The 13,954-nt window shown below is 35.0% G+C and overlaps 2 protein-coding genes across 2 annotated transcripts; one reads left to right on the forward strand and one right to left on the reverse strand.

Annotated features, from left to right (window-relative positions):
- Positions 1-8,483: 8,483 nt before the first annotated feature.
- LOC6638872 lies at positions 8,484-9,152 on the reverse strand. The gene is made up of 2 exons (XM_002062214.2): positions 9,078-9,152; positions 8,484-8,987 (listed from the first exon to the last, which is right to left on the reverse strand). The coding sequence occupies exons 1-2, from the start codon at positions 9,150-9,152 to the stop codon at positions 8,484-8,486; spliced, it is 579 nt and encodes a 192-aa protein (XP_002062250.2).
- A 360-nt stretch (positions 9,153-9,512) lies between these two features.
- LOC6638871 lies at positions 9,513-10,673 on the forward strand. The gene is made up of 3 exons (XM_002062213.3): positions 9,513-9,572; positions 10,018-10,332; positions 10,458-10,673. The coding sequence occupies exons 1-3, from the start codon at positions 9,513-9,515 to the stop codon at positions 10,671-10,673; spliced, it is 591 nt and encodes a 196-aa protein (XP_002062249.1).
- Positions 10,674-13,954: the final 3,281 nt, after the last annotated feature.

Raw genomic sequence — 13,954 nt, forward strand, 5'->3', positions numbered from 1 at the left:
GTGTTTAAATTAATTGCCACAAAACACACCCAGAATCCGAATATTAATTTCAACTTCAACTTTTTTGCCTCCTCCCCTTGAATCGTTCGTATTTGGCCTTTTGAAGCCTGCCAATAATTTGTTGCAAGTGCCGCAATTAAAATGTATCCGCTTGTTGTTTTTTTGCTGCCGCTGCTGCTGCAGCAACCATTACAAATGCCCGACAATTAGTTTAAATTTAATGCGCAATGCGTTTTTGGCCTTTTAGTTTACAACATTTTGCGGTTCCTCTCAACGTTCTTGTTTGGTTTTTTTTCTCTCTTTTTTGTTTCCTTTTTTTTTTGTTGGTTTGTTGGTTGCGCCAAAAGCGACAAATTCTGTGCGTGATTGCAATAAATTCCGTTGAAGACTGCATCAAAAATTCACACACACTCACCCAAGGTAAACAAAATAGGAGACTGAGATGGGAAAGAGGAGCAAGAGAGAGATAGAGAGAGAGAGAGAGATGAGTAGAAATTCAGACAATGGTAAAATGTTACAAAATGGTTGAAACGTCGCACCGAGAAAGGCCAAAAACCCAAAGACAAACATTGAAAGACACAAAGGCAAAGCAAGTGTATAGCAAAAGACTCAAATACCCTAAACGTTGAATCCATTGAGCACAAAACAGATATTTAATCTTTTATAAAGTAGAAATAAAGTAAGTTAACCTAGAATTAAGTAAAGGAATTGTCTTAAAAGTCTAAAGAACATAAAATAATATAAAGTCCTGGAATCAAAATGGTTATCAGGTATTTTAAAACTGACTTTCTGCAAGCTTGAGGTCAATAAATCTTATGAATTTATGTCGAAAAGTTTAATTTCTTGTCCACAAATTAATTTAATACCTAAATTTTCATAGAATAAATGAATATTTAACTTGCAGTCTAGTCTGTTTAGATAATTTAAAGAGCAAAACAACTTTTAAAGGCTAAATTTCATTAGAAGATTGTAGAAAATCTTTAAAAAACAGATCGAAAAATCATTGCCTCACAGTAGATAGATTAAATTTACATTAGTTTTTTGTATTGGAAAGTCATGTTAAACATATTTATAGAGCTGACCAATTTGTACAGTTTATTTAATATTTTAATTACAGATTTTAAGTTGTTACTATCGATAAATAAGATTTTAGACTATCATGTAACTAATTTCTTTAGAGTATTTTGTAAAGGTGTTTTGAAGAACGTTGACCTGGACGAACCTATTGAATAAACGGCAATACCCTGTCATGAATGTCCCTTGTGACTCTAAGTGTGCTCCTATACACATACATACATACATGTATGTACATATATCTATACATATATGTGACGTCATGTGATGCACTGCTCTATATGTGGCAATATGTAGTTGAAAGTATTTCAATATTCGCAACCAATGTTGATCAATATTTGCAGTAAGTGGTCGCGCTCTACCTACCAGTTCGACATCGTGCTTTGGATAAAGGTAAATTCCGCTTTCTGTTTTTTTGGCAGCCTAAAAATGTGCCACATGAAATTTTAAAGTTAACCCTAAAAGTAAACTTTAAACCAGCGCACAATCGGTGAGACACATAGCCTAGGGATATGCCATTGTTTTTACACTCTCTGCCCAGTCCATTCACTTCTACATATATCAACTTCTTGCTTGGGCTTAAATCCTCCTCGATCTGGTGTCATTTGGGGTCGAAAAGCTGCAATAATATTTAGTTGCTGCCAGCAAACTGTTAATTAGATAGCCAGATCATAAATTAAATATTTAATTATTATGTCCACTATGCTTGTTGGGCCAATTAATAAAAATATAATTTCAAATTAAACGCTGTCACATGGAAGAGAAAAGAAAATAAAACAAAAAAAACTGCGAAAATGTGCCATATGCAGTGCTGAAAAAGAAAAAGTCCATGAACTTTAAAGCCGAAATAATAAAAATTTATGACCAAATAATTGCAATCTCATTAGGACACTCTCATTGGGCGTCGGGGCGAAACCATAACATGAACATGGGCCAATTTCCAGTATAAATATATGCATTTTGTAAAATATTTAACAATAATTGAGCGTAAAATAATCGCTCGACGAGGACCTCTGATAAAAACAACATAAAAACTCTTACCATTACACTACCCTGCAATACGGTCAACTCCACCCCGAAGTGCGTTAATTGCAGGGAATGCATCGCGGGCACACACGCACACACATAGATACACTCGGACGGCACATTGATGCACACAGATAGAAGGACATGGGCATGGGCTTGGGCTGGGGCATGGGGCATGGACATGAACGTGGACACGGATTGCGGCGACAGCGACAATTGTAATTAAATAGACACCACACATGGTCTATGGATGCAATCGATGGACAGGCCAACACAACAAAGTGTGTGCCAGAGTGAGAGAGAAATAGAGAGAGAGTAGGATAGATAGAGATACGTATGTATGTAGGCCTTTGGAGAAATACCTAGCCTAAGTAGGTTGAGTTAAACCATTCATACAGTGGTTCAATTTGATCACTTAACACTTATAAATTTTAGACATTTTGTTTATAGAAAAATCTTTAAACAAATGCCCTTAGGATTCTATTCAGCAACTGTTTGCCACTAAGTAAGAATTGAAATGCCTTTAGGTTTTAAGACAGCATATATCAATGGAATCTATATATAGATAGATCTATCATACTGATAATAAGCTCAATATTTCTACAGATGATACAATATTTATACCCACAGTGCATTGAATGCAGAATTTCCCAGAAATTTGTTCATTTATTTGAAGTTATTGAGTTGTTGGCATTAATTTTATATAGAACTCGTTCGTTCTCACCCGCTAGCTTTCTCTTTCTCTCACACTCTCTGTGTCTCTGTCATGCACTCTTTTTCGATCTTTCTCACTCTGGATATTGCTATAATGGCATATTTTGCGGTTTTTCTACCAATTTTCGAGCACCGTGCTTAATGAGCTCTTCAACTCAATGGCCATGGCAATCTCGTAAAAATAAACAACATTTTGGTTTTAATCGATGTTCCCAATGTAGTAGTAGTTGTTGCTATAGTTGTTATTGTTGTTGTTGTTGTTGTTGCTGTTAAACTAAATTGTTTTGGTCATTACAATTTAACTGATTTGGGTTTTGAATAAATGAGCTTATCAACCAAACATCAATTTCCTTTTGCGCACACGAAAAATAATAATAAAAAAAACAAAAAAACAGCTAACCAAAACCAAAAACGAAGAAGAAGATGATGATAAACAATCAGAACGATTTTTTCGCTGACTTCCTCTCTCAAGCTAGGAGCCTAAGGCACTCGCATCATCATTTTACGAAATTTTATTTACACCTTACTGTGAAAATGTTTACACTTCAACAGACAGCGGCAATAAGTGGACTGTTCCACCTTCATCATCATCATCTTCATTCTCTTTGTCATCATCGTCTTTATCATCATCCAAAATGAGCAATATGTAAACCTCCAGGATGCCAAAGGCAGCGCCCCCCAAACAATTGAAAGTGGATTTCCGTAGAAGGCAAAAAAAAAAGGAAGAAAAAAAAATGAAATGGAAAAGAGGAAAAATTCCGTTGAAACTCATAAAAAATACTGAAAATGCTAACCTGCCTGCATAATGCCAAGATATAAGTAGAATAGGAAACTCTCGCCAGGTGGAAGGAGTGTAAGAAATAGGAGCATGGTGGGGAGGGGGTGGCAGGGAAGGGTCTCTAGATAGCTGGGCTGAAAGCATCGAGCTTGTCATAGCGTAAATTTATGTAAAAATTTGTAGCAATTGCAATAAGTTCGTTGTGCCCGCCAGCAGCAGCAGCAGAAGGAAGCTAGAAAAAAGAAAGGAACAAATAAATTCTCCCTCAATGTGCATTTTAAGTGGGCGAGAGGTAAGAAGTGCCCTGGGTTAGCAGCGACTTTAAGGCTTAATGATTGAATCAACATTATTTTTTAGCGAAAACTCCAAAAACGAAATAGTCAGCAATTATTTTAAGCTCAAACTTAAATGGTTTAAGTCTTGCATATTGTTGGAACTATTCGTTGATTATTTGTAGTTCGTAAGATATACCACTTAATTAAACAATTAGAATCATTAAGAATCATTTAGCTATGTGATTAAGATACATTTTAATTAATAAGTTGCAAAAACGTATTATTTTATTTAAATTGTTTTCTTTTTCTCTGGTTATTGGATTAAGATTACGTATACGTATTAAATATACATATTAAGTATACGTCTAAGTTCAAAGAAAGTTCAGAAAACCTTGTGGACCAAAATGGATTACAGCTCTAATTGTGATGCTCTCAATTCTGAACCTCGTCTCTACTCAAATCAATCTAACATTTATTTTAATAATTCATAAAATAATTTGCCTTATAAAATGATAAGCAACATTTCTTTCTGCTTCGTTTTCTTTTTTTCATTTCTTTGCCAACTTGAATATATTTCTCATATTTCTATCAATAGCCACTCCCTAGCAATGGTCATTTGGTCATTGAACTTCTTATTTCTATTTGTATATGAAATATTTTGCAATTCCGTTTTTTCTTTATTTTTTATGATTATATCATAAGCTTTCAATCAAACACTTATTCTAATTGCTTTCAAACTTATTTTTCACATTACTTTTTACTTGGCCTGCAACGCTTTTTACATTTCAATTAGATCTACTCGAAAGACCTTAACCTCGAAAACTTGCTTGAAATATTGTTCAGTTCTTTGGGTTAGCCAGATAATTTCTCAGGCCTCAGCTGAACCGACATTAATATACATATATGTACTTATGTATCTTGTATCTGCAATCAAAAATCACAATTTTTGTCACACACAAAATGCAAATTTTCTTGGGGCTTTGGAAAGGGAAGGCGAGAGAGAGAGAGAGAGAACGAGAAAGGAAGTTAGAAAGAGTAATAGAGGAAAAAGGGAGGGGTAAAAAAGAAAGGCGAAAGGGTGTCAAAGCGTCTATTTGTTTGAAGTCGAATGGAAGCATTCAAAGATTTCTTATCGCTGCGAATTTTGATTGGGATTGTCGTCGTCGTCGCCGTCGTCGACTTTGTCGTTGTCTGAGTTCAATGGCCAAAAAACTAAAGTTTCTCTTAAGTGAATTTTAAAGTTTTCATTTCGTTTTTTACCCTGAGGAGTTAAAATTTGTTCAACTATGAAAATCCACTTACGAAAAATTATGTTAATTGCATTCGAGAGAGGACTGAGACGGACAAAATCTCTTCCTTATGACTGAGATGAAATGAAAATCTTATTAAATCAGGCTGGCCAAAAAGCACAAGGCTAGAAATAAAGACCAAGAGTCCAAAAAATCCTTTCGCCAAACAGAAAAAAAAAAATAAAATAATAATAATAAAAATTATGAGAATGGTAATGCGAATGGGAATGGGAAAGGGATAAGCATAACTCACAGACAATTGGCAAACAAACAAAATTTTGCCAAAAATAACAAAAATTTTCTTGATGAAATGTCTTGAAGCAAAGTAATCGGGATAAATGTGAGGCAGCATGGGCAGGCAAGTAGTCAGCAGGCAGTCAAAAGGGCCTAGACTTGGCTCAATATTTGCACTTTGAGGCAAATGCCAGCCAGAGCGAAAGACACAGAGAGAGAGAGAGAGAGTGAGAGAGAGGAGAATGCACAAGAAAAGAGTTAATTTTGGCCCAACTGTCGTCACAGTTTTTGTCTTGTACATTCATTGGCTCATGATGAAGTGCTGGGTAAATACTTCTACTCGCTTTTGGACTCATTCTCGTTCTCTTCCTTCCTGCAAATCAAATTTGGCAATCATGGAGTAAAGTTTTTAATGCAATCTCAATGAACCTACCACTTACTTTTACAAATAGCAGTACAATTTCATATAAAAAATAACAAAAATATCGACTATAAATATCTAAACTCATTCTTTACTAATTGAAATTAACTTCTTGAAAAGGTATTTAACTGTAAAATTTTTTTAGTTATTTATTATAGTTTAAATGGAATTTAAAGTCTGTTCTGTTAGTTTCCTAAGCCCTCGATCTGTCTGGATTTCTCTAAGTGTACTTTTTGTGGGCAATCTACCTATCACGTGCCGCAAGATCTCTAATTTCACATGCTGCTCAACAGACAACAGATCAAATTAGCATATTTAACCCAATTTTTCTAAGTTTGTTGATAATAAAAATAAAAAAAAAAAAAAACAAAACAAAAAATTTAACAAATTTATTTGCTGGTTATTCCAGTGGAACTTGAAATTTAAATGCAATTTAGAAACGGATTTCAGTGCAAGTTCTTCTTAAAGTTGGCTCCTACCTGTTTGGAATATCAAAAACCAAACGAAAGATCATGGGATAGTTTTTTGCTCATGCTCCCACTCCCCCACCAGCCCTCTTTCACCCAATCATTAAGAACAGGGCAAGGGAAAGAAGAGGCCAAAAATCGCTGACAATGTGACAATAATAATTGATGCCCTTTTTTTGCGCCCGTGAAGGTAAGCGAGCCAAATAAATTCAATAAAAGTCACTGAAATGTCAATAATTGAAATGCCAAACAAACAGCAAAAAAACGAAAAAAAAAGGCCAAGAAAAACGAAACACAAATTAACATTTTTATATAACAAATTTAATTTGGACAAGCGAAACGCAAAATTGCATAAATTTCAATTTCCAGCCGGACGGAAGGACGACAAAACAAATTGACAACAGGTGAGAGACGTGAAGAAGCTTTTTATAGGCCAACAAATGTTGGACATTCTATTATTCAAAAAGGTAACACCACTTTGACGTGAATTGTGCAACAATTAGCACCGATATATACATACATATATATATACCTATATATATATATCTAGGTATGTATATTATACATATATCAAAAGGTGCCGCCACATTTCCAAGTTATTGCACTTTTTCTACTAGCGCGACTCCAAAAGAAAAGATTTATTGTCGCTCTTTATAAGCTTAGATATATAGAGTGTTGGTTTATACACACACACACACACACACACAGTCTTTTTTCCAGTCGCTGACTCAGTCAGTCTCGACAGAGTCTCATTTGCTGTCAACGACTTTTTGGCTTAAACGATGTGCAATGCATCCTTAATTACAGTTCACAGCCAAAAAACCAAAAAAAAACAACATCAAGAGGAAAGAGTGGGAGGACATAGAATGTTAGAGGGGGAGAGAGGGGGATGTTTACGCTATTCTTTGCTAGGATAGCTAAGCAGCAGCTGTTGCATAAAAATGTAAAATATATATTTCACAACTTTTTATTGTCTTTTGCAAGAAAATAACTAGCAAAAAGTTTTGTTAGAGGCCTTTTGGTCGATTACGTGGTTTGATTTTGAATTGCACCCTTTTATAGGCAAAATAAAAAAAGGTTTGATCAAAATTTGTTTAACATTAGAATTCTATTTTAATGCTTAAAGTTTTCGTCCAAACACACACAGTAAAAGCGAGATAGATACAAAGAGAGAGAGAGAGAGAGTGAGATAAAGCAAACATTAACCCTAACGATATCAGCTACCAATCAACTTACTACCTTCTAACATATGAGCTCTGCCGACTCCTGACAACTCACAGAAACTCCTCTAAATCATTGTCGTCTGTTGCTCATCATCAAGCACTGCACTACATACACTTATACTCATACCGAGAGAGACAGACAGACCGACAGATAGACAGACAGACATATGGCAGCCAATGTCTTCCCATAGCCATTGCCATTGCCATTATCAAGCGTCATCAATTGCGCGCTGGGTTTCGCCCCTTTTGCCTCTTGCAGACAGCTTGTCACCGTCGGGTAAACATGCGAATTTCGCAGTCGAGCAAGCAAACACGTGACGATGGCGGCGCAATGCCTTAGAGTAAGGAGAAGGCATTACTACCTTCTACTGCTGCTACTTTAGCTACTACTATTTGGGAGATGGAACATGGGGTGGTCCTCCATCGCCTGATGATGAGGCGACAATGACGTCAATCGTGCGACAAAAGGCATTTTGCATACTAAAATACAGAATCAGATATATAGAGAGACATACACCAGACATCGTGCATATAGTGCAATGACTAAGAGCTCTAAATAGTGATGAGAGCGTGACACAAATTTACAATATTCTTCATTCTTGCATATCATTTCTTTCCCTTTCCAAGTAAATATAGAAGTTTTTGTAGATTTTTCTATCTCAAAATTCTTATTCTAACTTTGACTAATGCTTTGATCAATGACAGTTGATAAAAATCGATTCAATTATCATGAATCCTGATTTTACCTATGAATCTTCTATCGATTTTTAAAAATTTTGATTGTATAATGAAATTTCGTTCATCAAAATCTTTTCGACTAACCAAAAACCAAATTCCCCATTTAAATATTGAAAATGAAAAACTCTCTAATAGAGATTGCAATGTACAACATTTTATTGAGAAATTTTATTGAGAGAAAAATATAAAGAAAAGAATATACAACACTTAATAGGATAATTTTTTGGTTCTTTTTTTTTTGTCTTTAACCCAAACTAAACATTTTGAGATTGTTGAAACCCTTCGATTTATCGATGCGTCCATATATTATACCCCGAAATATAACATCATTTTGGGGTTTACTTAAAATCAAAGTAAATTGAAAATTCGTTTCGGGTAAAAAGCTGGGCATCAATTCCTCATCCACTTGATAATTTGTCAGACTGTATGTACCCTTCTGTACGGGGCAATCTCTGATTAGTTTACCATGTCGTATTAAATCATCGTAAATGCTGCGTATCAATGGATCCGTATTTCTGATTTTAAGCATTTTGCAAAAGTTTACGGTATGATTTAGTAGAGTGGAATAATTGCCCTTATCGTTTTCCAAGGCCAAGCTTGCCGTCAGATAGACATCGTTTAATACCTCATGGGTTTTGAATTCGACAGTGATACTGGAATCGGTTTCATTTTGTATCTGAACATTAACAGTCACAATTTTATCATTAACTTCGTAATCGATGCGTGTGAATATGATCTTGAAAGCACGCTAAAATAAAAACAAATAAACACACACACACAAGAAAATTATTGAAAATTAATTTCATTAAATACTTTCATTTTTGAACTCGAAACTTACCCATGCCCCAGTCATGGGACATACCACTAATAATACCAATAATAGAGTATAATTTTTCTTCAGCACTTCACGCATCTCGCTACAATTATCTACTGATTGTGATATATTCAATTATACATTATTTATATTCGAATAATTGGAAATTGAGATAGGGTCCAATGGCTAACAAAGTATTTCGGTTATTAGTAGATGAGAATCTTGCCGTTGATGATGCATGGTGCATTACCTGGCTTAAATGGGGTCAGAGTTTAATTTTTTTGTTTTTTGTTTTACACAAATCATTGAAGCATTTCATTTCGAAATCCATTTTCGATAAGATCGATTAGCTAAATGTTGAAAGCAATTTCCATAGAATATTACAATATTCACCGGCATTATAAATAGCCAGTGCATCGTTGGAAAAGTCAAACAGTACGACCAACGTGATCAAGCATTATGTTAGTAAATACTATTTTTGTGGTCCTTTTGGCCATGTCTCATGGAGTTTTCGCGGAGGTAAGTTAATTAAAGGCGCAATGAAACTATCGACAATCATTGAATGTACAAAAAAAATTCTTTTTTGTTTTTGAAGACAGTGTTTTTTTTTCTCTTTTTTTTTGTGTGATTATGAAAAGTGATTCCTTTCTGATCTTCAGATTTTTCTGACTCAGAATATAAACTAAAGTGTGATAAATGAAAATCAGTTGATCAGTTAATCCTTCATTGTGCAAGTGTTCATCCTGACATCATCCTTTTCTTAATTTAATACCAAAATACCGTGAAATACCGAAAAGGGTTTTTTCGGCTTTATCATTAAACCAATTCCATTTGTCTTTGGAATCTGCAACTAAACCAGAATATTAAAAAGAATCTACAACTAAATTGACTGATCATTTCAGATGAAGAACTTTAACGAAACAATGTTTATTAAACTGACCTTTTTCTTTTCTTTTTTTGCCAGAAAATGTTACGTCCGAAATTTAAGGATATTAAAATCTGGAGCGAAGAGAAACTTGTTAGCCACAAAGTGGTCTATGATCACAGCGATCCTCATTTGAATTTCTCGATGGAGGTGCATCAGGAATTGCATGATGTCGACATTCATTTGGAGGTTCGCATCACGAATAAACTGGATCCCATGTATACGACCACTCTGAATACCACTCTCAATATCTGCCGTATTCTTGGATTTGCCAATAAATCGCCAGTGGGACGTTTCGTACATGGTTTTATTCGTGAATTTGGCAATATTGTTGAAAGCTGTCCCATTGCCAAGGTAAGCCACACGTTCCTCGATATTAGATAAATGCATTCCAAACAAACAAACAACAATTTTCATACACATAGGGCAAATATCGTTTTCAACTACATCGCATTCATCATTTCCGTCGTCATTTTCAGGGTTCATACTTTATCAATAAGTTCTGGTGGCCCGAGGATCCAACCACAGCCATTTTGCCAGAATTGGAATTCGATATCATTTGGGAGGCCTATCATATAGATGCCAGCAAGAAACGTACATTGATTATGAATGATCATTTCACTGGCGATTTTACCGTACAGGATGTTAATAATCTGAAACCTGGCATCTTTGCCATGTTGCCCAAATCGGTTTAATAATGCAAATTTGTATTAAACCAAGCAAAGCGAACAAAAAAAAAAACAACCATACACCCACCAAAAAAGTAAAGCAAAGAATATTTAATCTTCAGAAGCACTTTTAAACCAAATTGTTATATACTGTATATGTATATGCATTTAACTATACAATAATCTGTTTTTTCAATTTTCAATTTATGTAATCTATGTAAAAAGCTATACAACTACACTGCAAGCAAAATGAATAAAGTATGCCCATTCAAAAAAGCAACAAAAAAAACACAAAATTTTTCTAGATTTTTCCAGCGATAATCAAATTAAGATTTACCCATGACTAATTCGTTCAAGTGTTGGGCAGCGCAAAAAAAACATTTTTTTTACATTTGCAAAAATTTTAATATTTTAGACATTTCGGAACTTTGGTTACTCTTTTTACCTTTTTTAATAATATTTGATCTCAAAATATACATTTTTTATGCGTCAACACAATTAGGGCTAGATTTTATGAAGCCTTTTTATATCTGAGCTGAAATTTAATGGTTGTAGTTAAAGTTCTATCACGAGAGTGAGGTGACAACATCAAATATCCAAACAGAAGAATCCAAAAAATTGTTTAAAAACGTAATTTTAGACAGTGGCGCATTTAGCTCAAAATTTTGGATAGAAGAATCCAACATTTAGGGAGAAATCAGGCATTATAGAGAGAAAATCATCTTGAATAACGAATCAAAGTAATGATCTACGAATGGAAGTGGAACGCTTCTTGGTTTACTTTAGACAAACATAATTAACAAAGCTCTTTCTAGCCACTTGGCCAGTTTAGTTGTCATGACTCCAAATGACTTGTAGAGTATATATCAACAAAACTAAATTGCCTTCAAATTGTTCAATTCTAAATCGCTATCATATTCACGCATCCATCAATGTCATTTTGTATTAAATTTTTCATATTTCTTTTCAATACTTTGAAATTTGCATATTGCACAAATTGAATTAAAATGGGCCATCAAAATAGACATATACAGAGCGACGGAAGGCGGGTGCAATCAAAAAAAAAAATAACACACATACACACACATACACCAGCAAACAGAAAACAAAAAATAAAAAAAACCAAAACCAAAAAATCAAAGCAAAACGAAAATGAACAAAAAATTAATATTCAATATATTTGCAATGAAATGTTTGTGACTTGTGTCGTGTTTATTGTGCTCAACGAGATGACAGTTTGCGAATTTTAAAAACGCTTTTGCCTATTATTCGAGTGTTTTGTTTGAATGTGTGAGTGGGTGTGGTTGTTTTTAATTCCGTTTTTTTTTTCGTAGAATTGAAGGTGGCAAAATTTTGCAATGATTTTGCCAGCAATTTGCTATGATTTATGCCTCCTCTTATACTTTATGACCCGATCGAGGAAGTAATAAAACGCCAATGGCAACAAAAAACGATTTGTGATTGGCAAATCAAACAATTTCAATTTGATTTCAATTTCGTTAACAATTTACTAACCTCTCTTGCGCGAAAGAACAACTTTTATCAATTACCTGACAAAAAAGAAAACAAAAACCCAAAAAAAAGGTGCAAAAAAGAAAAGGTCAATATCATTGTGTTAAGCTCTTGACCAAACCCCACAAAAAAAAAATGAAGTAAGTAAGTCGTCTCGCCGACTTAGATATACCATACACCAGTGAAGCAAATATTTCAACTTTATTAAACAAATGCATTTTCACATGCTTTTTACAAGCATATCTTAGCATCTCGCTCACTCAATCATACGAGCACTCCAGCGCCCCCACCAGCCAACGGCCAACTCCGGCCTTATGGAAAAACGTTTATATGCATAACTCGACTGTTTTTTGTCCGATTTTGATCAAATTTGGTATTTTGCTAGATATTAGTATTAAATTTTAGTGTGCCAAATTTGATTGCATAAGGTAAAAAAATACGTGAGATAATCAAGTTTTTCAAATTACGGGGGCGGAAAAGGGTGTGGCAAAATTTTTATACATACAAAATGTGTGCATTTACTAAGCGAATATACATACCAAATATGGTGTCTCTAGCTGAAATAGTTTTTGAGATAAACGTTTTTTTTAAATTGCGGGGGCGGAAAGGGGCGTGGCAAAAATTTGAAATAAACTTGATCACTCTACATACTACACGAGTCTACATAAAAAATTTGGTGGCTCTAGCTCTTATAGTCTCCGAGATCTAGGTGTTCATACGGACAGACGGACGGACGGACGGACGGACGGACGGACGGACGGACGGACGGACGGACAGACGGACATGGCTAGATCGACTCGGTTGTTGATCCTGATCAAGAATATATATACATTGTGGGGTCGGAGATGCTTCCTTCTGCCTGTTACATACATTTTGGCGACTTTAATATACCATTTCACCCTATGGGTGTATGGTATAAAAAGAAATCACCCGTTTACAATGCATTTGTTTTCACTTTGTTGAACTTGAACAAAGTTTTTCTTACAGGAAAATAGAAAGAAATGGTTAAATTCATGGGTCAAGCTATTGGCCATTTAAGCTCCATTAGACATGCCTTTTCTGGGCTTCCCCTTTTGTCGCGGTTTAGTCCAGTGTAAGGAAATTCATTGTTCAAGTTTTTAGAGGGCCAGCTGCTGTTTTGCTTCCCACCCTCTCTCTCTCTCTCTCTCTCTCTCTCTCTACGTATAGTATATATAACCCGTTCAAGTTGTAAATCTTGAAAAATTGCCATTCAATGCAAACATTTTGAAAAACATTCATCAATAAGTTGGCTTTACTGAAAGACTTGGTAGATGTATGTATTATTGCTTGCGCGCACCAAACAATGAAAATTTTGCACTCTAATGTGGCGTTAAAGTTGTTACACTGAACAAAATTTTATAGGAAAGAGTTTGCTTTAAAAAGGCAACTCTAAAGAGCGTTCAACATAGGAAATGAACTAACTCGGTATTGAGTAGAATTAAAATTGTAAATCTCTTTTATTAATTTTCTCATTCTGTTTTTCTCAGTGTAGTTGACTCGAATGGTGCAAGAGCAACACATTGCATGCGGTGGTACGAATTTCGTGGAACCTTTCACATATGCCACATATGCCAAGGACTTTCTACTGCCAATGCCATTGCCAGGCCAGACTAAACCAAAGCAAGTCAGGCTACATCAGGCAAAAGATGGGAGTGGGCAGAGGGGAGATGAGGATAAGGTCCAATAGCAGCAGCAGCAGCAGGGCCAGAGGTCATATCCCAGTCAAATCTGTCCATTTGACTAATAAATCCTTGAGCAGCTTATTGAGCAACGTC

Source organism: Drosophila willistoni (genome assembly GCF_018902025.1).
Source record: "Drosophila willistoni isolate 14030-0811.24 chromosome XR unlocalized genomic scaffold, UCI_dwil_1.1 Seg144, whole genome shotgun sequence".
NCBI classification, from domain to species: domain Eukaryota; kingdom Metazoa; phylum Arthropoda; class Insecta; order Diptera; family Drosophilidae; genus Drosophila; species Drosophila willistoni.